The sequence below is a fragment of the Podarcis raffonei genome, chromosome 5 (genome assembly GCF_027172205.1).
Source record: "Podarcis raffonei isolate rPodRaf1 chromosome 5, rPodRaf1.pri, whole genome shotgun sequence".
Taxonomy (NCBI): Eukaryota; Metazoa; Chordata; class Lepidosauria; order Squamata; family Lacertidae; genus Podarcis; species Podarcis raffonei.
This window is the reverse complement of record NC_070606.1, coordinates 67,812,173-67,839,827: the sequence shown is the minus strand read 5'-3', so window position 1 is coordinate 67,839,827 and position 27,655 is coordinate 67,812,173. Positions and strand designations below refer to the sequence as shown.

General features: G+C 45.2%; 1 protein-coding gene across 1 annotated transcript in view; it reads left to right on the top strand.

Moving 5' to 3' along the window:
• The first annotated feature begins 2,825 nt into the window (after positions 1-2,825).
• The window catches only part of LOC128414538 (vertebrate ancient opsin-like), a 99,881-nt gene continuing 75,051 nt past the window's right edge, over positions 2,826-27,655 (top strand). Inside the window, exons 1-2 of the mRNA XM_053389957.1 lie at positions 2,826-3,576; positions 19,765-20,093. Of these exons, the coding sequence (XP_053245932.1) occupies positions 3,204-3,576; positions 19,765-20,093 (702 nt within the window). The 5' untranslated portion in view covers positions 2,826-3,203. The remainder of the gene's footprint in view (positions 3,577-19,764; positions 20,094-27,655) is intronic.

Here is a 27,655-nt window from a genome sequence, read left to right as displayed (position 1 = left end):
AATTCTGGATCCACACATCCTTCCACAGTGGGGACATTGGTTTCTGGAAGGGAGTTGATCACGGTGTGGATTTGCCAAGCGTGCCTTCCTCTTAGCATGTTTCTCCCTTGCGTCCTGAGTTTGAGTGTCTTCAAAGCCCATGAGACCTTTGGTAAAGGCTGGAGCACTCGCAGGCCAGTGTTTCCCAGTTGTCAGTGTTTATACTACATTTTTTAAAGATTTGCCTTGAGACAGTCTTTAAACCTCTTTTGTTGACCACCAGCATTATGCTTTCCATTTTTAAGTTTGGAATAGAGTAGTTGCTTTGGAAGACAATCATCAGGCATCCACACAACATGACCAGTCCAACGAAGTCTGGATTAATCTTTTTTAAATAACAGTGATCAAAACTATATGGAAATGAGCAAGATAGAAATGAGCACCCCATGGCTTGTTTTTATAGTGTTGTTTTTCAAAAGTCTACCCTATGATATATTATCTAAAGGAGATAAGGAACAACACTGAATGTTATTAAATCTAGAATGCAGAGGGACCCCACTGAGTAATCCAGCATGTTTATTTTTCAGAATAGCTTTTGGTGACACCCGAAAACACTGAAAAATCAGGTTTTGGGGTAACTAAATTCCCTAAGCTGCTTTCTGTCTGATCTGCCTTCTCTAGTCATGTGGGCTGAATCTTGACTTGAAATTCATTCATTCCCCTCACCACCCACTAAGCTTTCAGGGAAATGCTGTGTGTGTGTGGGAAACACGTTTGGGTACTTTCACAATTTTCTTGGAAAACTTGAGGGTGGAGGATATCAGAGTTTCCTTACTTCGCTGCAGATTTCACCACCCCTTTCCCGATCTGCCCCCCTCAACCCTTTTCCTTGAGAAGGGGAAAGGGATAGCTGGCTGCAAGGGGACTCTTTGGGAGACCGAAGAGTGCTTAGCAACCTCTCTTTAACTGGAAATGCTGATCCACAGCTTGTCTTGCTCTGCTCTTGCTGACTCGCTACATAAAAGCTGAGACTATTCGCTGATTAACCGTCTGTTGTCTTCTGGCTTTCATGGGATTCTTGCTCTGGTTTATTGGTTGCTGCATTGGCTTTTGCAGATTTATTTATGTGGTGTAAGATGCTTGGCCCCAGAGAGGCAAAAGGTGGGATTTATGTTCATTTTATTCAGACCTGGTCTTGGCAAACTATGGGGATTTATTGCTCGGTTGATCAAGACCCCAGGCTTGTGCTAGTGCACAGAATTGACAAGTGACCATCAACTTATGTAACTGGAAACACACAGTTCTGCATGTTCCCATCAGCTAAAATAGCCTGGGTGAGTAAGTGGAGGCTGCTCCCTTCTGCCTCTCATAAGAGTGGGAATGGAATGGCAAAAGTGTGAGAGTGGGTAGGTGAAAAAGAGGACAGGGCTCCTTCACCTCTTAAAAGCTGTGCAGATGGTGGAATTGCACCACTGAACTAAGTGGAGTTTACTCCTCAGAAATTATGCACTGGATTGCAGTCACTGCTGACCGGGGATGTGAACCTAGGTCTCCTCAACCCAATTCCAAACATGTTAACCATTATACCTTCTTTGTCAGGATTAGGAAGCCTCCAGTTGAAATCTTGCCTCTGTAAATTCACTGGATGGATTTGGGTGTCAAATGCTCCATTCCCATCTAGAATGTGGTGGGTTAAAAAACGCCAGTCCACCTCATAGATCTGTTATTATCTTCAAGAAAATACAGAGAAAGTTCTGGGAACATACTCAAAAGCTGTCCATAACAGTTAACTGATTCCATCATTATATATTTCATTACAAAATAAATTTCACTAATTTTAAAACTTAGGTACAAAGCAATTTGCAAAGGGACAGGTATTTCAATTATTTTGCAGGGTGGGAATCCATCCTTGTTGCAAAGACTGTGCATCCCACTGTGCATGCCACGGAAAGTAATCCTGCTTAGGGGAGCAACACCTGCATTTGGGTACACGGGTGAATGTGGATGTCCGTCCTCTGAACTGCATTAATATCAATGGAGCACATGTTTGGATGTGCATCCCAGAACCATCCTGGCTGTGTTTACAAGCAGAATACAGCACCAACAGAGTGGAAGAATGAGGGATAAAAGGAACAAAAAATATTCAGAAGAGAAGGGATAATCTTTTCTTATTTTTGCAACCCCACAAAATGCCAACTCTTGCAGCTGCAAGTTGTGCAGTTCTGGCATAGAAAGCACTGCTAAGTCCCAAATAAAATCAAGGTATACGTAATAGAAATGTTTAATTCTAGCAGAATTGTGTCCGAGGTTCATTTAAAAGTGTACCAACAAGAACTAAAAGCTCATTTGTGTGTGTGTGTGTGTGTGTGTGTGTGTGTGTGTGTGTGTGTGGAGACATTGTATTTATCTGCTTCTACCAGGGAGCATAATTTGATTTAGAAATGCATCAAGTGTCCTGGAGTATAGGATTGTATAGGATTGTAAACTATTTCCCAAAGTTAAAAACAAAAGTATAAGAACACAAGTTCCCTGTCTTTTTTTGTGTGTCATTATAGAATTATGAGGGGGTGGGGAGACCTATAGATTTCATTTGACACATAAATCCTAAAGCACCCGGACCTTTCTCATCCCCAGATGGAACCATTTACAGAATTCTGTAGCCTTGCTTGAAACTTCAGTGATCTGAGGAGCTGTCACAACCTGAGAAGTGCTGAAAGGGAAAAGAAGGCAGCCTCTCAATCAGACACATGTCACTGATCACCGGGGGGTTAAAATAGACCCCTCCTCCATTCTTTCACCTTGTCATTATATATTGCTCTTCCCCCGATATTAGAACCAGTCCCTTGTATGTATGTTTCCCTGACCTACATTTTATTTTTCAGGTTGCAACGGTTAACGTTGGGGATTCGGTACGGTGCCTCAGACAATGAGTGAAGCAAGCAGAAACAAGCGGTCTCCGCTTGGCCACATGGTGGAGCATCGCTGAAAGAAATCCCGGTACATTTTAACTCATTGATGTTACCGTTCACCGAATTTGAAAACATTACGAGAAAGAAAGAAAAGAAAGAAAGAAAAAAGATGTAACACAGTCAAGGCTTCTCTATCTTCTTTTAAGGGTCTTGTGTGTGTATATATATCTGTGTCTGCTTAAGAGAATTTTCCTCTGCTGATCCTGCAATGCTTAGCCAGGCAGCTGAAGGAGATCTGGAAGGAGCCTTACTGAGATGACTGTGCCGAGCATCAGCTCCAGTTGCAGTGGTGTTAACAGTGTCTGGTGCAGCAGTAATGGCGGCGGCAGCAGCAACCACAGATATGGCCAAGAGCATCATCTGAGTCCCACTGGCCACCTAGTCACAGCCATCTGCCTTGGCATCATTGGGATTCTGGGTTTCCTAAATAATCTCCTGGTCCTGGTACTTTTCTGCCGAAACAAAGTGCTGCGGTCTCCGATTAACTTGCTGCTGATGAACATTTCAGTGAGTGACCTGATGGTGTGCATTGTGGGTACCCCTTTCAGCTTTGCGGCCAGCACTCAGGGAAGATGGCTCATAGGGCCAGCCGGCTGCGTGTGGTATGGCTTTGCCAACACCTTGTTTGGTAAGTACCACTTTGTTGTCCTGCACCTGTCTAGGAGCATGCTTCCTTCACTTCTTCTCTGTGGCTTGGACCCAGTCAGGGGCTTGCCTACTGAGCAGATCCCATCTATTGCCTGCTAACTCAGTGTGCATTTTCTTTAGAAAGCTTTGCATCATCTCAGAAGGAGGTTCAGTGCAGCTTAGGTCTCTGGATGCTGCCTTACAGCCTCTTTGAGGTACTAACAACAAACTAGATCATAAAGACCAGAGTTGGTAAAGGGCTTGTGATGGTGCTGGTGCTGGTTGGAGGAGATGAATTTCTATAAGTGTGGAGGACTCTGAGTTTGAAGGAACACAGTTGAGGGACACCTTATTCCCTTTATTTACAAGTTAAGTGCATTATTTGGATGAGAGGTGATGTGTGTGTGTGCACGCGCACGTGTGAGTGAGTGAGTGAGAGAGAGTGCACACACAGGTGCATAGAAGTACCAGAAGTCCTATAGACCCCAACCTGATACCCTTCAGATGTTTTGGACTACAACTTCCACCAGTCCCAGCCAGCATAGTCAATAGCCTGGAATGATGGGAGTTGCAGTCCAAAACTTCGGGAAGGCACTAGGATGGGGAAGAGTGCTTTAGATTAAACATGCAAAGGACTCTGGTGATTATGGAGTGTAAATAACATAGTCAAAAGTATTATAGATAGATAGATAGATAGATAGATAGATAGATAGATGATAGATAGATTCTTTATTGTCATTACACACGTGCAACATTGCACAAGTGCAACGAAATTGGATGCCATCCCTTAAAAACAACAAAAGCAAAACAACAACAACAACCAACAAACCACATTCCAGCCACACCCACACCCATCAATCTCCCATTTTGCTGAGAGCAAAAACAAGGATCGCCTATCTATCATCTATCTGTCTATATCATCTATCTATCTATCATCTATCTATCTATCTATCATCTATCTATCTATCTATCTATCATCTATCTATCTATCATCTATCTATCTATCTATCTATCATCTATCTATCTATCTATCTATCTATCTATCTATCTATCTATCATTATCTATCTATCATCTATCTATCTATCTATCTATCTATCTATCTATCTATCTATCATCTATCTATCTATCTATCATCTATCTATCTATCTATCTATCTATCTATCTATCTATCTATCATCTATCATCTATCTATCTATCTATCTATCTATCTATCTATCATCTATCTATCTATCTATCATCTATCTATCTATCTATCTATCATCTATCTATCATCTATTTACCATCTATCATCTCGTTATCTAGCTATCTAGCTATCTAGCTATTATTTATCAACCTATAAAGCAATGAAAGTTTTTGGAACTAGATTTGGAACTAGGTGAAAACAGAGGACTAGGTTGAATAGCTGGGACTACAAAGGGAACAGTAAAAAGGTAATGGAGCTGTATTCCTGCATTGACAAGTCTGCAGCTGTGCTTCTGTTTCAGTACGGGAGTCCTGGGGTTTGTGATTAGCTATAGTATTGTGAGTATAGGATGAAGGGGGCTTTAGGCTATTATGGTAGGTGGGGAATGACAGCATTGCTCTCTGATGGTCTGCCCCTATTAACTTGCTTCTGAGTAGACATGCATAGAATTGCATAGAATCTCAGTTATATTGTAGCAAAGTTTAGCATTTGGGGGCTCGAGTATATGTCTAAAGAGCTGGAGGATGCAAATACAGTGGTACCTCGTGTTACGTACCGTCTCCCTTATAAATGCTTCGGGTTACGTGCTCCGCTAACCCGAAAGTAGATGCCCCTTGTTGTGAACTTTGCCCCGGGATGCGTGCGGAAGTCGCGCCCTGGTGGCGTGGCAGCAGTGGGAGGCGCCATTAGCGAAAGCGCGCCTCATGTTGCGAGTGGTTTCTGGTTATGAACGGACCTCCGGAACGGATTAAGTACGTAACACAAGGTACCACTGTATGGTTATGTGTTTTGGTGTAGGACTGCAGCCTTAATAACTTCAGTTTGGGTCCCCTGTTAAGTGTTTAAGAGCAATGTAGTGTTTTGGTTTGCACTTTTGCCATATTTGTTCATTTTACCCACCCTTCTGTGGTTTGCTATTTTGTCATGCTACTGATCTCCTTGTCTTCATTTTATCTCTAAAACTCAATGCAAAAATTCAGCTCCATTGGTTCTACTCAAGGGAGTGATCATGGTTCCACATCATAATTAATACCCACAACTTCCAGCATGGAATCACTTGAGGCTTCCGACCAGCTCCAATACAAAAATTAAAAACCTGCTAATAGTCACATTTATATTGCTCTGTACAGTGTACAAAGCTTATCACCCAGCTCAGTATTATTATCCGTATAGTGGATAGTGGTGGTGGTTGAGACAGCAAGAAAATGGCTTTCATGAAACTAGCCAGTATGTTCAGGACAGAGATAGGTTTTGAGCCGGTGTTCTTTAGCTTATTGCTCTCTCTTAAAAACCACGTTGCACTCTTTCTCTCACACATACAGTTTGTGCTTCAGCATCAAGAGCAAAACCACTGTCAGAGACAGAATATCACTGCTACTGAGTGAGGGTGGTTATGAAACAACAACACTAAATGTACACTTTGAAAAGACATCTGAGGCTTCTTCTCCTTTGCATATGTCATGTTTTCATGGAGAAACTGCTTGGCCTAGAAATTTCAAACTTTCCACAGATATCGTTGAGAAAGCTTTTGACGACCTCTCCTTCTTGCCTGTATTTCAGATGTGGTCTTATGCTTCTTTTGCAAGTTACTTTGTAAAGAGTCTGGTGCTCAGCTGGTGGCCCTGAAGGTTTTGCTGCTGTTCTCCTTTAAGTGTGGCTTTGTGCGCTATGTCTCAGTTGTGCCTATCAGCAATGCATTCTGGCTGGATTTCAGTTGAAAGTGTAAGAGCCCCGATGGATCAGACCCCAATTTCTATCTAGTCCAGCATCTTGTTTCCCATAGTAACCAACCAGAAACTTGCAAGCAAGCAGGAGATGAGGGCAACAGCCTGTCCTGCTATTGTTCCCAGCAACTGGAGTTTAGAGATATGCTGCCTCATTTCTGATCCTGTATGTAACAGCATAGCAGACACTGGTAGCGTTATTCTCCATGCATTTGTTGAAACATCCTTCAAAGCCATTTTAGCTGGCGGAGCAAATTCCATAATTTAACTACACACTGTGTGAAGAAATATCTCCTCTGGCTTGTCTTTCATTCAGCTTCATTGGTTGACCATAGGTCCCGGACATCTCTATAATGTCCTCCCATTACTCATTATTCAAGCAGCATCTATCAAAATTCTCTGTTTTGCTCAAGTATTAAAAGCACAGGATCTCTGCCTCTTTTGTATGTGGCCACCCTAAGTGTTATTTCAGATCAGGGTCGTCGTCCCCCCCCCCCAGCTGGAGCTCACCAGAGCTCAGCTCTGGCACCTCTCAGGTGGGTGCCATTGCCATTTTAAGAGAACAAGGGAGAAGTTCGTGGTGAGCTCTGGCACCTCTTTTTCTAGAAAAATAGCACTGCTTCAGGTCCTTTGATCCTTGTTATTAGCATTTTCCCCGCTTTCTCCAACTCTGCTATATCCTTTCTGAGATGTGGCAACCCAAAACGTAAACATTATTCCAAGTGAGGCAATAAATATCTCTATCATTATGGCGTCTATACCCCACTCCTCCTCAAAGGAGCTCAAGATGGCGTAGATGGCTCCTCCATCTCACACATACTTTGTCCTCATAACAAGCTTCTGAAGGTACGTTAGGCAAGAGAGAGAGTCTGTTCCCAAGATCATACCATAAGTTTCATGGCTATGTGGGGATTTGAATCAAACACTCTAACCATGATGCCTCTTTCCCTCTTTTTAACTTTATCCAAGTTGGTGGGCATAACTGTTTCCTGTGGGACTGAATTCTATAGTTTCATTATATTCTGCATGAAGAAGCGCTTTCTTTTGTCTGTGCTGAATCTTCCAACATTCAGCTTCCCAGGATGCCCCTGAGCTCTAGTCTTATGAGAGGAGAAAACTTTTAGTAAACCCACTTTCTCCATGCCATACATAGTTTTTATAAACTTTTGTAATTCTGCCTCTTACTCACTTTTCCTGTAAACTAAAAGTCCCAGACGTTGCAACCTTTCTTCATAGAGGAAATCCATTCATACATCCCCTTAACCATTTGTGTTGCTGTTTTCTGAACTTTTTCCTACTCTACAATATCCTTTTTCAGGTGAGGTGACCAGAAGTGTGCACAGTATTCCAAATACAGTCACATCACAGATTCATATAACAGTATTTTGATATTAGCAGTTTTATTTTCAGTGCCTTACCTAATGATCCCTAGCATGTCCTTTGCCTTTTTCACAGCTGCTGCAAATTGGGTTGATGTCTTTATCAAGCTATCCACTCTGACCCCAAGGTCTGTCACTACCAGTTCAGTCCCAATGAGTGTATATGTGAAATTAATACTTTTTTGGTCAGGCAGGCATCACTTTACTCTTTCTCACATTGAATTGCATTTGCTGTTTATTCCTAATTTCTGCTTCTTGCTGTTTAACCAATGCCTGATCCAGGAGAGTACCCCTCCTCTTATTCCATGACTGCTAAGCTTAATCAGGAAATTTCTAAGGCACAGTCATTTGGGTAGCTAGAGATTTTATCTCTTTGTTGTTACCGGAGCACTTAAGGAGCCAATCTTTGTGAGGATAGCTGAAGTCACTTGTAACTGCAACAGTCCCTCTTTTGAATGCTTCCTTCATTTCATCCTTCATCTCAATATCTCCCTAGGCATTTTGATCAGGCAGATGATAGCACACCCACAGTACTAACTTAAACACTGGTCCCATCCTGGCTATCTGACAGTTGTCTGTCTGCAGTCCTGGGAACAGATTAAGAAAATGCATAAGCATCTTTTGAGAAGAAGAGTAATAATAATAATAATAATAATAATAATAATAATAATAATAATAATAATAATAATTTATTATTTGTACCCCGCCCATCTGGCTGGGCTTCCCCAGCCACTCTGGGTGGCTTCCAAAAAATATATATTAAAATACTCTAAGACATCAAACATTAAAAGCTTCCCTAAACAGGGCTGCCTTCAGATGTCTTCTAAAAGTCTGGTAGTTGTTGTTCTCTTTGACATCTGGTGGGAGGGCGTTCCACAGGGAGGGCGCACACTAAGTGAGGTGTGCCTCCAAGTTTAATCCAGAAAAAGCAATATCTTTGCACATCTATAAGGTCAAAGTTTAACACTGATCTAGATGAACAAGGATGATTCCCCCATTTTCTTCTTTTGAAGCAGAGAACAAGTTGAGGTGGCCATTGCAATCCCAACTCTCCAAGCATTGGGAAGTAAATTACAATCAGGATGGTGTTTTTTCTTTCTTTTTCTTCTTGTTGTCTGTGCAGACAGACTTTTATTTACTGGGATCTTTCTGTGAATCATTATTTCTACCCACCTTGTTTTCAGCTGTTAAAAATAGGAATCATTTCCTCTTCACCAATATATTTTATTAATATTCCCTCTGTTTCTGGGAGCTCATCCTTAGGATGTGACAATATATTTCCTTTTATCAAATCAGCAGCAGAGCACGGTGGAGAGAGACTGCTGTTCCCTTTCTAACACCTTTCCACGCTTCTGATGCTCTCCAGACTGGCTTCACCAGAGCATGCTCCTATCCTCCCGGGTGCTCTGATTTCTGACCTAATCAAATGTTTTCAGTAGGTACACATTCTTATTTGGTTTCTGTTTTCAAAATGCACTTCAAAACCAACCTCCTTCAAAAAGGCTTTTATGCACAGTTTCTGCACCAGGCAAGGATCTGCTTCCCGCTTGCCTCTCATTAGTTTCTTTGTTAGGAATCCAGGTTGTATTTTAGTATTTGACATTTAACCTTGATACCTTAGAAAGGAGCTAATGAGAGGCAAGTGAGAGTCAGGTCCCTGACTGCTGCTGGAATATTTCCAAGCAATTTAGAAAACGCTGCTATCCATGGTTAGTGTGTGTAGGTTTTTCATACTAGTACATTTCAGTGGCTGGAGTGGACTTGCTCAAACTTTTCACGCTCCATCCATTTTAAATAACTTTCAATGTAAGGGAAAGCTACAAAACACTTGGCATACACCAGCATGGTGTAGTGGTTAGTGTGTCAGACTAGGACCTGATAGAACAGGGTTCAAATCCTCACTCGACCATGAAACTCACTGGGTGGCCTAGGGCCAGTCACTGCCTCTCAGCCTAACCTACCTCACAGGGTTGCTGTGAAGAGAAAATGAAGAGAGGGAGAACCATATACAATCCTCAGATGAAAAGATGGTATATAAATGAAGTGACTAAATACCGTATTTTTCGCACGATAGGACGCACCGGTCCATAGGACGCACCTAGATTTGGGGGGGGAAATAAAGGGGGAAAAATTATTTTCCCCCCCGCCAGGCGCGTCCCCCAGAACGGGACCCAGAGCCATGCCGAAGCTGCGCGCAGCTTTGGCATCGCTCTGGGAGCTTGCGGGGCTGGGGGAGGAAGAAGCCCTCCGCCAGCCTCCAAACCAGGTCGGGAGACAGCGGGATGGCGCGCTGCGCCTCTCCCGCTGTCCCCCGAGTTTGCGGGGCTGGCGACGGGGAGGAGCAGGCTTCTCCCCGTCGCCAGCCTTCTAGCCAAGTCGGGGGACAGCAGGAAGGGCGCGCTGCGCCTCTCCCGCTATCTCCCGAGTTTGCGGGGCTGGCGACGGGGAGGAGCAGGCTTCTCCCCCCCGCCAGCCTTCTAGCCAAGTCGGGGGACAGCAGGAAGGGCGCGCTGCGCCTCTCCCGCTGTCCCCCGAGTTTGCGGGGCTGGCGACGGGGAGGAGCAGGCTTCTCCCCCCCCCCGCCAGCCTTCAAGCCAAGTCGGGGGACAGCAGGAAGGGCGCGCTGCGCCTCTCCCGCTGTCCCCTGAGTTTGCGGGGCTGGCGACGGGGAGGAGCAGGCTTCTCCCCCCCGCCAGCCTTCAAGCCAAGTCGGGGGACAGCGGGATGGCGCGCTGCGCCTCTCCCGCTGTCTCCCGAGTTTGCTGGGCTGGCGACGGGGAGGAGCAGGCTTCTCCCCATCGCCAGCCTTCAAGCCAAGTCGGGGGACAGCAGGAAGGGCGCGCTGCGCCTCTCCCGCTGTCCCCCGAATTTGCGGGGCTGGCGACGGGGAGGAGCAGGCTTCTCCCCCCCGCCAGCCTTCAAGCCAAGTCGGGGGACAGCGGGATGGCGCGCTGCGCCTCTCCCGCTGTCTCCCGAGTTTGCTGGGCTGGCGACGGGGAGGAGCAGGCTTCTCCCCGTCGCCAGCCTTCTAGCCAAGTCGGGGGACAGCAGGAAGGGCGTGCTGCGCCTCTCCCGCTATCTCCCGAGTTTGCGGGGCTGGCGACGGGGAGGAGCAGGCTTCTCCCCCCCCCGCCAGCCTTCTAGCCAAGTCGGGAGACAGCGGGAAGGGCGCGCTGCGCCTCTCCCGCTGTCCCCCGAGTTTGCGGGGCTGGCGACGGGGAGGAGCAGGCTTCTCCCCCCCCCCCCGCCAGCCTTCAAGCCAAGTCGGGGGACAGCGGGATGGCGCGCTGCGCCTCTCCCGCTATCTCCTGAGTTTGTGGGGCTGGCGACGGGGAGGAGCAGGCTTCTCCCCCCCGCCAGCCTTCTAGCCAAGTCGGGGGACAGCAGGATGGCGCGCTGCGCCTCTCCCGCTGTCTCCCGAGTTTGCTGGGCTGGCGACGGGGAGGAGCAGGCTTCTCCCCATCGCCAGCCTTCTAGCCAAGTCGGGGGACAGCAGGAAGGGCGCGCTGCGCCTCTCCCGCTGTCCCCCGAATTTGCGGGGCTGGCGACGGGGAGGAGCAGGCTTCTCCCCCCCGCCAGCCTTCAAGCCAAGTCGGGGGACAGCGGGATGGCGCGCTGCGCCTCTCCCGCTGTCTCCCGAGTTTGCTGGGCTGGCGACGGGGAGGAGCAGGCTTCTCCCCGTCGCCAGCCTTCTAGCCAAGTCGGGGGACAGCAGGAAGGGCGTGCTGCGCCTCTCCTGCTATCTCCCGAGTTTGCGGGGCTGGCGACGGGGAGGAGCAGGCTTCTCCCCCCCCGCCAGCCTTCTAGCCAAGTCGGGAGACAGCGGGAAGGGCGCGCTGCGCCTCTCCCGCTGTCCCCCGAGTTTGCGGGGCTGGCGACGGGGAGGAGCAGGCTTCTCCCCCCCCCCCCGCCAGCCTTCAAGCCAAGTCGGGGGACAGCGGGATGGCGCGCTGCGCCTCTCCCGCTATCTCCTGAGTTTGTGGGGCTGGCGACGGGGAGGAGCAGGCTTCTCCCCCCCGCCAGCCTTCTAGCCAAGTCGGGGGACAGCGGGATGGCGGCGTTCCGCCTCCCCGCTGTCCCCCGAGCTTGTGGGGCTGGCGGTGGGGCTCTCCTGAAGCCTGGAGAGCTAGAGGGGTCGGTGCGCACCGACCCCTCTCGCTCTCCAGGCTTCAGCGAAAGCCTGCATTCGCACCATAGGACGCACACACATTTCCCCTTCATTTTTGGAGGGGGAAAAGTGCGTCCTATAGTGCGAAAAATACGGTAATAAAATTTTGTTGAGTGGAAGAAAGTTAGGCTGCCCATCATGGTGGCTCATAGTTCAATCCAAAGCATGTTGAGGAGTAAAAAGGTAAAGGTAAAGGACCCCTGACAGTTAAGTCCAGTGATGGACGACTCTAGGGTTGCGGCACTCATCTTGCTTTACTGATTGAGGGAGCTGGCGTTTGTCCGCAGACAGTTTTTCTGGGTCATGTGGCCAGCATGACTAAGGCGCCAGAGCAGTGCATGGAAACGCTGTTTACCTCCCCGCCAAAGCAGTACCTATTTATCTACTTGCACTTTAACGTGCTTTTGAACTGCTAGGTGGGCAGGAGCTAGGACGGAGCAACGGGAGCTTACCCTGTCATGGGGATTCAAACCCCTGACCTTCCATGCGGCAAGCTTACTAAATAGGTCTCACTAAATTCAGTAGGACTTGCTGTCTTGTAGGGATCACAGCCTCAGAAACAGCAGCTGAGACAAAATATGGCTGCTTTCTCCAGCTCGGTCCCCTTCAGATATTTTCAGTTACAATTCTCATCAGTCTCAGCTGGCACAGCAAATGGCCAAAACATCTTGAGGGCATCAGGCTACAGAAGGATGGCCTAATCAAAGCTCCATTGACTGCAGTGACTCTGAGGAAGTGTTTGAGGGATCATCCCCTCCATTCTGAATGTGTGACTTGGAACCCGTCAAGCTGAACCCCCACCATTCAGCCCGGACACTGAAGTCTAGCTCTGAGGGCCTTCTGGTGGTTCCCTTACTGTGAGAAGTGAGGTTACAGGGAACCAGACAGAGGACCTTCTCAGTAGTGGCTCCCGCCCTGTGGAACGGCCTCTCATCAGATGTCAAGGGAATAAATAACTACCTGACTTTTAGAAGACATCTGAAGGCAGCCCTGTTTAGGGAAGTTTGATGTTTTATTATTATTTTATCTTATATTATTACAATTTGCATCCCACAGAATTCAAATATACAATAAAATACAAGGGATGAAATAAGCAATACAAATACAATTAAAAATCAGTATGAATATTCAATGCAGACATGCTGCAGACCACCTGAATAAAGCTCAGGGTCCACAGAGCACAGTTTGGGAGCCCATGCCCTATAAAACAACTTTTGGACTCAATGGGACTTACTTCTGAGCAGCCATGAGTAGGCTCTCACTGTATGGCTTCATTTGCACACAGATGTACAGTAGCTGAATGTTCACCATCATATCTGAGCTCCTGGCAGACAACAGTTTTCTCAAAGCTGCTCAGAAACATTTCTGTTCTGAAAGTTAACCTCTGCACCTGACAGAGACACCGATGAGAAGCAAATGGGAGGCAAACTCTTGCCTAATGTGGAAATGTTGCATGACAAGTGTTTTGTAGACATGTGGAAAATTGAGGGAAACGTGTGTTTTTTTTAACAGCACTTTGCAAGCATGGAAATAATAATAGAGCAGGTGACAACTTGGAGGGAGATTTTGACTAACATGTCATGTATTTTGTGCATTTCATTGCACATTGCCTCTAGCACTTATATAGCATAGTAGTAATATATAGATATTAAAAAGAAATAAACTGTTTGCAATGTCACATTGGAGAAATCCAGAGGTGCTCAAAAGCAGGGAACTGATGCACAAATGTACGTCTTACAGTTCTTAGATCTTATGACCAGTCACTGTGAGGACCTGGAGGGTAATTGCCATGACAGCTAGAGACAAGCTCTTCCCATGATCCAACAAATCCAGTGATCATCACATACCCTTGGTCCTCTTGGTCCTCCTTGTGTGCCAAAACTTTTGCTTCTCCGTTTGTTGTGTGGATAATGATGCTTAGGAGCTGTGGAACAATGCTCTAGCATCCACCCCCCCCGACCTTTTGCTCCTCTTGGAGTCCTTCAAAAAAGAAATGGGACTTTGTTGATCTTATTTCAGTGGGACTTGCGCCTAAGAAAGTGCAAGGATTGCAGCTTTTGTTATATATTTTGTGGCTTATTTTGCACCAGTGAACAAGAGCGTAAGTCATTGCACCTTAACCTTGAATCGCAGCTGTCTCTTGCACACATACTCCTAAATGAACTGAATTATCAAAATTGCAGCTTGAAAGAGCAAAGCTTTTGAATCTTGACCTGTCAGTAATGTCTGCGTCATAACAGACAACCTCTCAGAATCAAGATGAACATGTTATAGATGACAAGGCCGGCATAGGCCAGTGTTTATGAAAATTGTGTTTCCTCTTTTTATTTTGGGTCTGTTGACCACAATAAATTAATAATGATGTTTGCTGTTTCTAAAAATTATTAATTACCATTTATCTACACCCTTTGCAACATATGACCTGCCATTTTACTGACAGAACCTTTTTTTAAAAGAAAAAGATAATTTCCTTTGCAGGTCTTTTTAAAGCCTAAACAGTATATAGACAAAGCAAATTTGTTTAGTGAATGCCAGCAGCTCTCACAGAATTTCAGTACAGAGGCGAAACAGTTATTTCTCCCCCTTCAGAAAAGTGGCTTTTGAATCAGACAATCAAATAAGCCATTATTATTGACAGCCTAGTTGCATGGTGTTCTCTTAGAGACTGACAGCTTGCTTAGTTAGATTTAGCAACATATTTAGCAGAATAATGTCTTTAGAGTGAGTTTTCTGTTGTAGTAGCTGTGCATGTTTTCATACATGTTTATGAAATTGCCCAGATTATCCGGAGCTTTGGGCTGGGCTGTCACCAATATGCCAATGACACTCAGCTCTATCTGCTGATGGATGGCCACACCGACTCAACCCCGAACACACTGACCAGATGCTTGGAAGCTGTGGCTGGATGGTTTCGTGGGAGCCGATTGAAACTAAATCCTTCGAAGACAGAGGTCCTATGGCTAGGTCGGGATGGCATGGGGATGAGGGACCAACTCCCTTCTCTTGCGGGGGCCCAATTAGTGCCATTGCCTTCCGTTAAGAGTTTGGGTGTAATCCTTGACGCCTCCCTTTCCATGGAGGCGCAAGTTACAGCAACAGCCAAGGCAACATTTTTCCACCTTCGCCGCATCAAGCAGTTGGTCCCTTACCTTTCCCGCCCCGACCTGGCCACAGTGATCCATGCGACGGTCATCTCCAGGCTTGACTACTGTAATTCGCTCTACGCGGGGCTGCCCTTGAAGCTGTCCCAGAAACTCCAGCGGGTACAGAATGCTGCAGCGAGGCTCCTCACGGGGTCTCTGCCATGGGAGCATATTCACCCAGTGCTTTTCAAGCTGCACTGGCTCCCGGTGGAGTACAGGGTCAGATTTAAGGTGCTGCTTTTGACCTTTAAAGCCCTTCATGGCCTAGGACCCTCGTACCTACGGGACCGCCTCTCCTGGTATGCCCCATGGAGAGGCTCAAGGTCCATAAATAACAACACCCTAGTGGTCCCAGGCCCTAAGGAAGTTAGATTGGCCTCAACCAGAGCCAGGGCCTTTTCAACTCTGGCTCCGGCCTGGTGGAACGCTCTGCCTCATGAGACCAGGGCCCTGCAGGATCTGATTTCTTTCCGCAGGGCCTGTAAGACAGAGTTGTTCCGCCTGGCCTTTGGCTTGGAGCCAATTTGATTCCCTCCCTCTCTCTCTTTCTTTTTTCTTTTCCTTCTCCTCCTGCGATGAGGCTACATTTTAATATTTTAATGTTCCATTATTTTAATGTTGTATTTTATTTTTGTTTTTAAGTTGTAATCATTCATCTTGTTTTTATTATCGCTTGTAAGCCGCTCTGAGCCCGGCCTTGGCTGGGGAGGGCGGGGTATAAATAAAAAATTATTATTATTATTATTATTACATGTTGCACTTTTTCATATGTGAAAGCAAAATGACCCTTTCCAAAAGTGATATATATAGTTATACATATTTATGTGGGTTAAACCACTGAGCCTAGGGCTTGCTGATCAGAAGGTCGGCGGTTCAAATCCCCGTGACGGGGTGAGCTCCCATTGCTTGGTCCCTGCTCCTGCCCACCTAGCAGTTAGAAAGCACATCAAAGTGCAAGTAGATAAATAGGTACCACTCCGGCGGGAAGGTAAACAGCGTTTCTGTGCACTGCTCTGGTTTGCCAGAAGCAGCTTAGTCATGCTGGCCACATGACCTGGAAGCTGTACGCCGGCTCCCTCGGCCAATAAAGCGAGATGAGCGCCGCAACCTCAGAGTCGGCCGCAACTGGACCTAATGGTCAGGGTTCCCTTTACCTTTACCTAGTACTCCAAAATTCCCTGTAATCAAGGAGAGGAGAATCTTTTTCAGCATGAACTGCAACTTCCTTTCCGGGAAATGTTACAAGAGCCAAGGGCTGGGTGGGGCAGAGTCAAAAGTGAGTGGAGCAACTGCTGTTACATTTTACCTTTCCATAGCAGCCTGGCTTCTGTACATATTTCCAGACCCCCTTTTCCATGCACATAGGAGCCAACTCCTAGGGGCTGAGGGGTCTCCCCCCCCAAATATTTACACTCCCCTCCCCACAAAATGATGGGCATTGCAACTCAAATGGTGTGTGTGCACAGTGTCATGTGATCGCTTATGCAGGGCTTTTCTGCCCCCCACATTTTATTCAAATTGGCACCTCTGTCCACGCAGATAAGCAAGATGCATTATCAAAGTCTAAGGGACACATTCCAGCTAGGCAAAAATACCTGAGGTACAAATATTGCCCCCCCCGACCTCTCATGGAGGAGGTTCATGAAGAAGGGCCTCAGCTGATGATTGCAGGATCTGGGTCGGTTCATCTGGGGAGAGCTATTGTGCCTGCAAGTGCAGTCAAGAGACATTCCCTAGACCCTGGGACATTTGATGTTTCCTTTTTGGTTGACACAGAACATCCTAGCTGATAAAGTGGTGTTGGGAAAGCTTGTTAAAAAAAATCCATAGATTTCTTATCTAGAGATATTATTTGTATACAACCTTCTTTCTCCTTTTCTGCCTTTCTTCCTGGCATCCTGAAAAACAAAAGACAAAGACGTTCCCATGATAAGCTTGCTTTGTGTGCCAAAGGCTTTCTACAAAATTCAATTAAGTTAGTAAACAGTCTCTGGCTCCAACTTACTTTATTGAACTGGCTATTTAAAAAATATTGATGGAAAATCTCCAACAAATCTAGGGGAAGGGAAAGGGGTTAGTCAGTAGATTTCAGGTATCCAGTCCTCCTCAGATCCATTTTGGATTGAACTACACACTCTAGAGTCTGGTCAATTTTGAAATTGCCCCAATTTTCTCTGGAGCCATTGCCCTCATGCCTTTCTTTTTGCAGCTTACTAGTACATGGGAAGCAGTGTGGATGACTCAGACAAATGCCATGGCTACAGCTGTGGTCTTGGATAAGAGGAATATATTGCTAAGAACCATGGGAAATTTAATCAATAGCCTTGTTCCCAACACTCTTAAATTTTGCTCCAAGCAGCACCTCAGTTCCTGCAACATGAAGGTGAGAAGGGTTTCTAGGAAAGCTGAAACAGGGATTGAGGCTGCTAGTCCCAGGAATAGAATGTATTCACTGGTTAACAGGGCCAAATCTGCCTCAGACCCAGTCTGGCTCAGTTGTAATCTTCTTCTTCTTCTTCTCCTTATTATTATTATTAATAATAATAATAATAAAAATAATAATAAATTATTTCTACCCCGCCCATCTGGCTGGGTTTCCCCAGCCACTCTGGGAGGCTTTCAAAAAAATATTAAAAACTCAATAAAACATCAAACATTAAAAACTTCCCTAAACAGGGCTGCCTTCAGATGTCTTCTAAAAGTCGGATAGTTGTTTATTTCCTTGACATCTGATGGGAGGGCTTTCCACAGGGCGGACGCCACTGCTGAGAAGGGAAATTTTCTAGGGAAAATATGGATGAACCAATCACTGTTTGCAACCATAGACTGATAGATGGTGTGAGTGCAAGAATGGCTTTTCATCTGTATTTGAATGAAAGTGATTGGCATGCACACTCATTTTTCTTTGCATCTCCTACCTCAGTAGGATTTGGAAACATCCGCATCAATTTTACCAGCATTACAGAAACAACTTCTTACCTTTATCCTGATACTTCCTATGAATAAAGCTGGCCAACTTACATACACATTTGAAGGGGATGCGCATGATACCATGTATGATGCCTGTGATAACTGATGCCTGTGATAATTGCAGTAGGTATGGCATCCATTTAGCATGTGCAGGAATGATGTAATGTTAAATAATGACCCTCTCGAGTCTGATTTTTTCTGGTTTTTAAGAAACATAAATATGTAATTGTGCACTGACTTCAGCAAGTCTTTCCTGCTGTCTCAATAATGTGAGAAAATGCCTCCTGGGTGATCTGCAGACTTCCAAATACATAAAACTTGCAATATGCTAGTATCCTCAATGCATAGTTTTGCATATTGAGTGGACATAGATACAGTGGTACCTCGGGTTACATACGCTTCAGGTTACAGACACCGCTAACCCAGAAATAGTACCTCGGGTTAAGAACTTTGCTACAGGATGAGAACAGAAATTGTGCAGCGGCGGCGCAGTGGCAGCGGGAGGCCCCATTAGCTAAAGTGGTGCTTCAGGTTAAGAACAGTTTCAGGTTAAGAACGGACCTCTGGAATGAATTAAGTACGTAACCAGAGGTACCACTTTACTACATTGCAACCTTTAGACATGAAAATGTGGAAGCACACCTCTGCTGGTGCGTGAGAAGAGTTGTTCTTCTGCAGAATATTTGGAAGAATAAGGAGATAGAAAGAGACGCTCTTGCCTCCATTTTATGTATAATCTAAAACAGATGGGGAACCTGGTGGCCACAGTGTGATGGACTACAACTTCCATCAGCCCCAGCTGGCATGTCCAGTGGTCAGGGATTGTGAGAGTTGGAGTCCAATAGCATTTGGAGCAACACAGGGTCTGGTAAGTGCCTGGACAAAAAATGCTATTGTAATACATAGCACCTTCAGTTTCATCATGGAAGAAAGGCAAGATATTAATGCAGCAGATGAATAATAATTCACAAGAATTTACTACGTAGTTTCTAAAAGGTCAAGCTAGCTACAAGGCCAATTCTGAATGCAAATGATCTCTGAACCATTGCTTTACCACTATTTGCATTTATTTACACACATGCAGGATGAACACAGATGGAAACACTCAACTTAAACAGGCTGTTTCCAGTCTGCCTCACATTGCAAGCCTATTCCTCATGTCACACACAGAGACCTTGATTACATTTGGTTGGGAAGAGGATATTTGCTAGCCCTTCAGAAGGCCAGATATTGAGATTCACAGCCAGCTATTTAGTTCCCATGACAACATATTACCTGCAATTTGTCTAGCAATAGATCATGCCAGGCTCGACCTGGACAACTGGCTTGACTACTTCAGCAGTCCTATTCTTCTCTAGATCTCAAACATAAACCCATACTTGGAAAGTACTTTGGAGGTCACCTAGTTCAATTCCCTGCTCATAATAATATGGTCACACAAGTAGAGAGGGAACAGGTAGATATGAGGCCAAGGTGGCTCAGGAAATAATTTGCTAATGGATGGGTCTCATGGCTCAAAGTGTTTCTTCAAAGCCCTCAAAGCCTTGTTTATAAGATGCACTTGTTCGCTTACAAAACAGTTGTCCGAAATAAAACAAAGTAATCTGCTGTTACCTTACAGGTACGGTGTCACTCATATCCCTGGCTGTGCTTTCGTATGAACGCTATTGCACCATGATGGGTACAACTGAAGCTGATGCCACAAACTACAAGAAAGTATGGCTGGGAATCTTCGTGTCCTGGATGTATTCTTTATTCTGGACCTTGCCACCACTTTTTGGATGGAGTAGCTATGGACCAGAAGGACCAGGCACAACATGTTCAGTTAACTGGCATTCACGGGATGCTAACAATGTATCTTACATAATTTGCCTCTTCGTCTTTTGCCTTGTCCTTCCTTTTATCATTATTGTTTACTGCTATGGGAAGCTGCTGTGTGCCATAAAGCAGGTGAGTGGATTTTTCCATCTTTTCGACAGAGTGTCAGTGTGTTGTGTTGCATCCAATGGCAAGTCAAAGTCAGATCAAGGTACATGCAGGTCCCACTTACTGAACACAATGCTTTCCCTGGAATTCATTCATTAGATGAGCATTTGTATGAATCCACAGTTTCCATTGATTTCTATAGGATCATTTCTCATATAGGATTTGTCCAATCACCCTACCCCCTCTCTCCATGGTTTCTTCCTGAAATGACTGCAGCCAACTAGCAAAAGAGAGGCAAAGGAAAAACTGATTTGTGGATTTTTGTAAACGATCAGGGAATTAGCCAGACCTGTGTGTACATGGCAGAAACAACCAGGACCTTGGACAGCTCCAAAGGGGCTCCTCTGGCTGAAACATTTTCCTCCAAAGATGCTTATCTAAGTGGAGAACTAGATCCTAGTGAAGTTTGGCAAACGCAAGCCAAAGTCAGATCAAAATAGGCTGGAGTGCAGTAGACTACCTCCCTGGAGGTAATGGCTGGGTGGTTAAAGGGCTCTAATCTTATTTTACAGTACAGTATTTGACTTCTGTAAGGCTGGGGAGAAAGAAGTACTGTGGGGGACTCATCCTCTGAGTCAAAGTTGGTGGCAGTTCTGTGCCCTTTAAAGGAAATGGCATTTCCAGTAGTCCGAGTCATATGAACATTTTCCTTTTGCTGAAGATGTACCATGAAAGCAAATGATTTATTTGAAATAAGAGTCTTTATATGGTGAGCAAACTAAAATTAAACACTAAAAGGGCAAATGTAAAGATAAGATTGGGACGTGGGTGGCGCTGTGGGTAAAAGCCTCAGTGCCTAGGGCTTGCCGATCGAAAGGTCGGCGGTTCGAATCCCCGTGGCGGGGTGCGCTCCCATTGCTCGGTCCCAGCGCCTGCCAACCTAGCAGTTCGAAAGCACCCCCGTGTGCAAGTAGATAAATAGGGACCGCTTACTGGCGGGAAGGTAAACGGCGTTTCCGTGTACTGCGCTGGCTCGCCAGATGCAGCTTTGTCACGCTGGCCACGTGACCCGGAAGTGTCTCCGGACAGCGCTGGCCCCTGGCCTCTTAAGTGAGATGGGCGCACAACCCCAGAGTCTGTCAAGACTGGCCCGTACGGGCAGGGGTACCTTTACCTTTACCTTTACTTAAAGATAAGATTGAGTCAGTGTTGGAGCAAGTAAATATGTTAACATAATAATAATAATAGCTGAAGGAGCGTCTCCACCCCCATCGTTCTGCCCGGACACTGAGGTCCAGTGCCGAGGGCCTTCTGGCGGTTCCCTCACTGCGAGAAGTCAAGTTACAGGGAACCAGGCAGAGGGCTTTCTTGGTAGTGGCACCCGCCCTGTGGAATGCCCTCCCATCAGAAGTCAAAGAGAAGAACAACTACCAGACTTTTAGAAGACCTCTGAAGGCAGCCCTGTTTAGGGAAGCTTTTAATGTTTAATAGGTTATTGTATTTTAATATTCTGTTGGAAGCCACCCAGAGTGGCTGGGGAAACCCAGCCAGATGGGCGGGGTATAAATAATATATTATTATTATTATTATTATTATTATTATTATTATTATTATTATCATCATCATCAGTCCATTTACAAGTATTGACACTAAGAGTCTATAAAGTAAACTTGATTAAAAAGCAATTCTCTCCCCAACCCGCCCCCCCGAACAATAATTCCACAAACAATAACCACTGTGGACAGGTCAGTAAACTTTAAAGGCAAATTATTGCCAATTTCATGGAAAAGTCATGATTTAGAATAAAGGATAGAGCAACATCAAGAAGAATAGGTGTAATGCTGTGGAAACATTTAAATTGTGTGGAAAATCACATAAAATGTGAAAATCAGCCAGAAAGGAAACATTGGGAAGATGGACTAAAGAGCTGTCCTAATGCAGCCACAATATGACTAGGGGTGAGGAAGCCTCACCCCTAGTCATATTTTTTTCTACATTAAACATTCTACATTAAACAGCCCTCGACTGTTTGATCAACTTTGACTCCCCACCCTCATTTTGTTGCAAATTGAATTCATCAGAATTCATGGCCTTTTCAATTACCTTCATTTAGTACTTCTTTTTGCAAATGCCTTCTCTTATTTCATAGCAAGCCACCTTAACTTTGCTGTTGTAACCATAGTGAAATTGACTTGATCCAGTTTGGTTTTTTATTTGTTTTCAATTGGTGAAATGACACACTTCACTGAAGCCTTCAACATGAGTTTATAAATAGCCTTCATATCTCCTGACGTGATTTGCCGCTTGTATATGTGCATCTTTGCTTCCTTTTAACTTTACCATTTCATATCTGAGTAATTTCCCCCATAAAATATAAATACAATGGATCTAGATTGCTTACACAAGGTTGCCACCCACTCACATAGATATTGAATCCTTTGCAATGGTTGCTGCTGTTACAAGTGGTTTGACAAAACTTAACCCCTTACAATGGCTCTTGATGCTACTTATGAAAGTGGTGGAAATGAATTCAAGATTCTTATTGCATGTCTCAGAGGTGGAAGGATGAGTGCAGGTGGGGAAATCTCATCATGGAAAGAAGAACAACAGCACATCTTCATTTGTTTTGAGATCCATGTGTAAATCCTACTTTGCAGAAGAGATTCTGGGCACTCTTCAAGTAATGGATCCTGTTTGCACAGTGGAGCTCCCCCACCTTTGCTCTGCCATACACCCCCTAAACAAGTTCTAGGGGTTCCGCAAAGCACCAGAGCAGATTGGGGGAGGGCAGGGGGAGTAGCAGAGGGAAAGTTATGTTGCACAAGCACAAATACTTGCACTGAAGGGACATGTTAATTGGATACTGGCCTCCCATTCCAATTTCCTTTCCCACATTCTCGTGGAGTGGGGTGGGAGGGCCGGGCAAAATCACCTCCTGATTTCATCCTACCTGCTCTGGCCTACTAGCATTCTCCATCCCTCTATGTGCTGAACTTAGCTTCTTTTGAAGCTTGGATCCAGCATTTGTGCATGACAACCACTTTATAATGTCCAAGAGAGAATGGTAAAATGCTCTGTGCACAGAAAAAGGCAACAGAAATGGAGGTGCTCTTAATAATTATGTGGTGTGTGGCCCATATGCTTTTTAACAAAAAGAGCTGGTAGTACTGCAGAATCGCAATAACAAGGCCATTTGGCTTGATTTGGTTCAAGACTGGAGATAGGGTATAGGTGAATATAAGCTTTGACAGCACAATCCAAACCCAAGAGCCTACAGGTTGGGCAAGTTTAGAATAGGTTGTAACTTCCTCATCCCAGCTCAGCCAGAGATATGCTAGCATAAGTCTCTCAAGCTGGCTGAGTTGGAACTGTGATGGCTTAGCCCGTGGAACTGTAGCCCGTGGAATTTACACCAGCAGGGATGGGACAGGGCAAGGAGAGACTTAGGAACATGGTGGAATTTATGCTTGTAAAAAGGGTAGTCTAACTCTATTTTTTGGGACGCGGGTAGCACTTGGGACATGGGTGACGCAGTGGGTTAAACCACAGAGCTAGGACTTGCTGATCAGAAGGTTGGCGGTTTGAATCCCCGTGACAGGGTGAGCTCCCGTTGCTCGGTCCCTGCTCCTGCCAACCTAGCAGTTCGAAAGCACGTCAAAGTGCAAGTAGATAAATAGGTACCACTCCGGCGGGAAGGTAAACGGCTTTCACCAGAAGCAGCTTAGTCATGCTGGCCACATGACCTGGAAGCTGTACGCTGGCTCCCTCGGCCAATAAAGCGAGATGAGCGCCGCAACCCCAGAGTCGGCCACAACTGGACCTAATGATCAGAGGTCCCTTTACCCTTTACCTTTAACTCTATTTTAAAGACTGGGTCCCTGTCATTTTCCCTCATGGATTGTGAATGGTTGATGCAACTGTTTCAGGACATCAAGGTTTCTGTGATATGTCCTATAAAGGTGTACCAAGACAATAGATCCTGTTTGGCTTTGTTGAACTCAGAGAGTTGCAAGCAAAGAACCAAATACTTGCAGATTAAGTTACATCGTACAAGAGCGTGTATTCAGAAAGGACTCATTCAAGTGTCCTACATGCCAGGAAATGAAATTCCTGCAGATCTGTTGTCTAAGGCTGTTAACAGAGAACAATTTAAGGTTTATGTACAGCGTTTGCAATTGGGTTGAACCACAGGTACTACAGGTTACACGGAAAGGGGGAGGATGTTAGAATATAGTTCCGTTCCACCTTTAAAACAGGCATGTGGAGTTGTTGTGTGTCACATATCTGTTTACTTCCAGCACAGTCTGCTGGGAACTTCCATTTGCCTATGCTTTTTGCTTGGACACGAAGGGAAGTAGACATGTTTTTCCTTTGTCCTGATACTGAATAAATGTTTGTAAATATGCTTACATATGCCTCTGTCCGCCACTTCCGTTGTGAAGAGTTATTCACTCTGCTGATTAGAGCGTGCTCGAGTTTCTGAAGGCTTCTGAAGCTGTGTGCCACTGTTTGATGCTGTTCCAAGGGAGATCGGAGTTCGCCCGGCTGCCAGGCTGGGGGCCTGCCAATTGCCCCCTGTTCCCAGGTTGCATCTCAACAGCTGGGACCTGCTCAGACAACAGTAGCCCCGCTGTTGAACAGAGCTTGGAACAGGGATAACTTACACCACTTTTACGTCAACCAGCTGACATTCCAACAGCTTCTTATATTTAGGATTGCCTTACCTGGTATATTTGAGGTTCCAGTCAAAGCAAGCCCACAAGCATTCTGTCAGGGGAAGCAGCTGAAAAGCAGTGATCCATTTTTCTGATTATTGGTTTGGTGATGCTAGACTGTCTGATATCAGCCATGGGTGTGTGTGGGGGTTATGTTTATTAATTTGTATAAAAACATCAGTGTATGCATGTGAGCCGAAAAGGAACACACGTACAAACACACCATCTTTTATTCTCCACCCACACTACAGCAAAAGAAGCTGCAAGCATGCTGTGCTCCCAGGGATTGTCTGGCAATGGCACGTGTGCAAAGTCAAATGCAAAGCAGAACAATTTTCTGCATATTTGCTGAATGAAAAATGGGTGTTTGCAGTGTGGAGGAGGCAGGCTGCAAGACACATAATGGAAAGCAGAAGATTCATGGGTTGGAAACAGTGTGTGTGTGTGTGTGTGTGTGTGTGTGTGTGTGTCTGCACTAAAGTGCATCAGCTATAGATTTTTTGAGTTACGTTCATTTTAAAGGAGCATCCAATGACTTTCTATCATGGTGGGGAAAGAACCCAAAGACTAGCAACTAAATAGAATTGTAGAGTTTGTACCATTGAAGGTTCTAGGGGGCCAACCTCCCCCCAAGCATCACCCTCTGGAAAAGTCCATCCAGTTATGAAACATACCAAGAACGTAGGGCTGTAGGCCAAAGGAGTTTCTGCAGATTGTTAGCAAGAAGCAAAAAACAAAACAAAGGAAAAGACAAATGCTAAGAAAATATTAAAACAGATAGAATAAAGAAGCTGCTTAATTGTTAATCCTGTTCACACAGTTGTGCAATTACAGGAATGAAAATACTTGTATCAATCAATTAACCTCTCATGCATAAATTGCAAAGAGGTTTACCTCATTGCCTTCCAAATTAACAAAATCCCTCTTTGGGAACCACGGTTTTGAAAATGAAAAATAAAAATAGATCAATTGTTTGTTAAGTGATCAGCATGCTGACAAGCTCTTGTTCTAGTTTTCTTTTTATAATTGAGGCCCTAAAAATAAACACATTTCTGCCTTATGGAGAGTTTTAGTGGTTCAGCTGCTCAGGGGATTGTCCTTGGTAAATGAAGCTGAAAAGTCACTATGTGGCTCATTTCACATGGTGACATATGAGAAACGGTAGATGGGAGCTGTGCCCTAAATGGGCCAGGGCCCATCCCCCAGGCCCTGAAAAGACACAGCTGCTTTTCTGAGGTGAAGAAAAGAAAAGGAGGAATACAGGCGGAGGATGGAGGCTTCCTGATGCTGCTTCGCACAATGCAGACCTAAAAGGTATGATACATCAGGTGGGCCTAGATTCATGTTTTTTCTATTCCCTTCAGCAGGGCAACATTATCTCTGCAAGGCCCAGGGGTTTGAGGTTGTTGTTGTTTTAGCTTCTGCAAGCTTTGGGATTCATTCCATTTTGCCAGTACTTCTCTCTTGAGTGTATGGTGCCATACTCAAAGAACTGAGTTTGCTATTTGTGTATAAGATGATGATTGAAGTAACATGACCAAATAGCAGTTGGGAGCGTGAGCAGCACTAATAGTAAAGGGGATGAATACTTCACCTCAGTTTCCATGTCTCCATTGTTAGCAGAGTTACTTGAGTAATGCAGAGAGAAAATCCTGGTAGACGTTTACTGGACAAACTGAACAAAACTGTATGCAAAAAGAAATAGAGGGTTTTTTAGCTTTTTTGACAGGCATTGCTCAGAGCAGGAAGACCTTCAACTAAACATCTGCGAGAAAACTCCCGCACAGCTAGACAGCCTATCAGAGCATGCGCTACCTCACTAAAGATCATGCCATCTTCCGTCCCTGCTTGCTATGCAACACCGCCACCCTCTTGGCTAGTTGACTTACTGACAACAGAATTATCCCTTAAGTTACACACTGAATGATCTCTGCTGTTGCACCTCCAACACCCACGCTGCAAATCTCCAGAATGCCCCACCAACTTTATACCCTGCGACTGAAGAGCCTTTTTTGTTTTTTAAGGGCTGCTTCTAGTTTCCTAAAGATGCACTCAAAGATTTACTTTACTGACAACTAACAGAGCATTGGTTTGTGAAATTATGGATTTCTGAGTGCCATTCTCCCTCTGCATGTGCCGCTACACTGAGCAAGACCTATTACTTAGAGGCAAAGACCACAGTCCTTTGGGAATCACACATTAGTCACCTGTAAACTGGAGTCAGAGTGCTTTTCTCTTGCCAAATGTGTGGGAAGGATTAGAGACTAGTTACTATTAAGGGAACAGAGAACAGAGGAAAGAGCTACACCGGGTTGCTATTTGCTGCCCAGGATCAGGTGCCGACATCTGTGCACACAGCTGCCTTATCCTCTTCTTCCCTGGTTCTTGAGTATCAAAACAAAACATTTGAAATAATAATAATAATAATAATAATAATAATAATAATAATAATATGGGAGCAGGAGGAAGGGAGAGATAGATAGAACAGATAGTTACTGGGAAGGGTGCAGAAAAAGACAACCAAAATGGTCAGGAGACTGAAACTTCCTCCCTTTGGGGAAAGTTTGATGCTTTTTAGTTCAGCAGAAAGGTGAGTAAATGGAGACGCACGTGGAGTGAAGAAAGCAGGTAAGGATACATTTTCTCTCCTCTCTCATAACAGTGGGGCCTGCTGTCATCCCCCCCAAAATAGAAGTACTGTTGTACATTGGAAGTTAAATGGAATCCATTCCAGATTTCCGTTTGACTTCCAAAACATTCAGAAACCAAAGAGTGGCTTCCGACTGGCTGCAGGAACATCCTGCAGCCAATCGGAAGCCGCTGAAGCCATGCCAGGCATTCGGCTTCCGAAAATTGTTCAAACACCGGAAC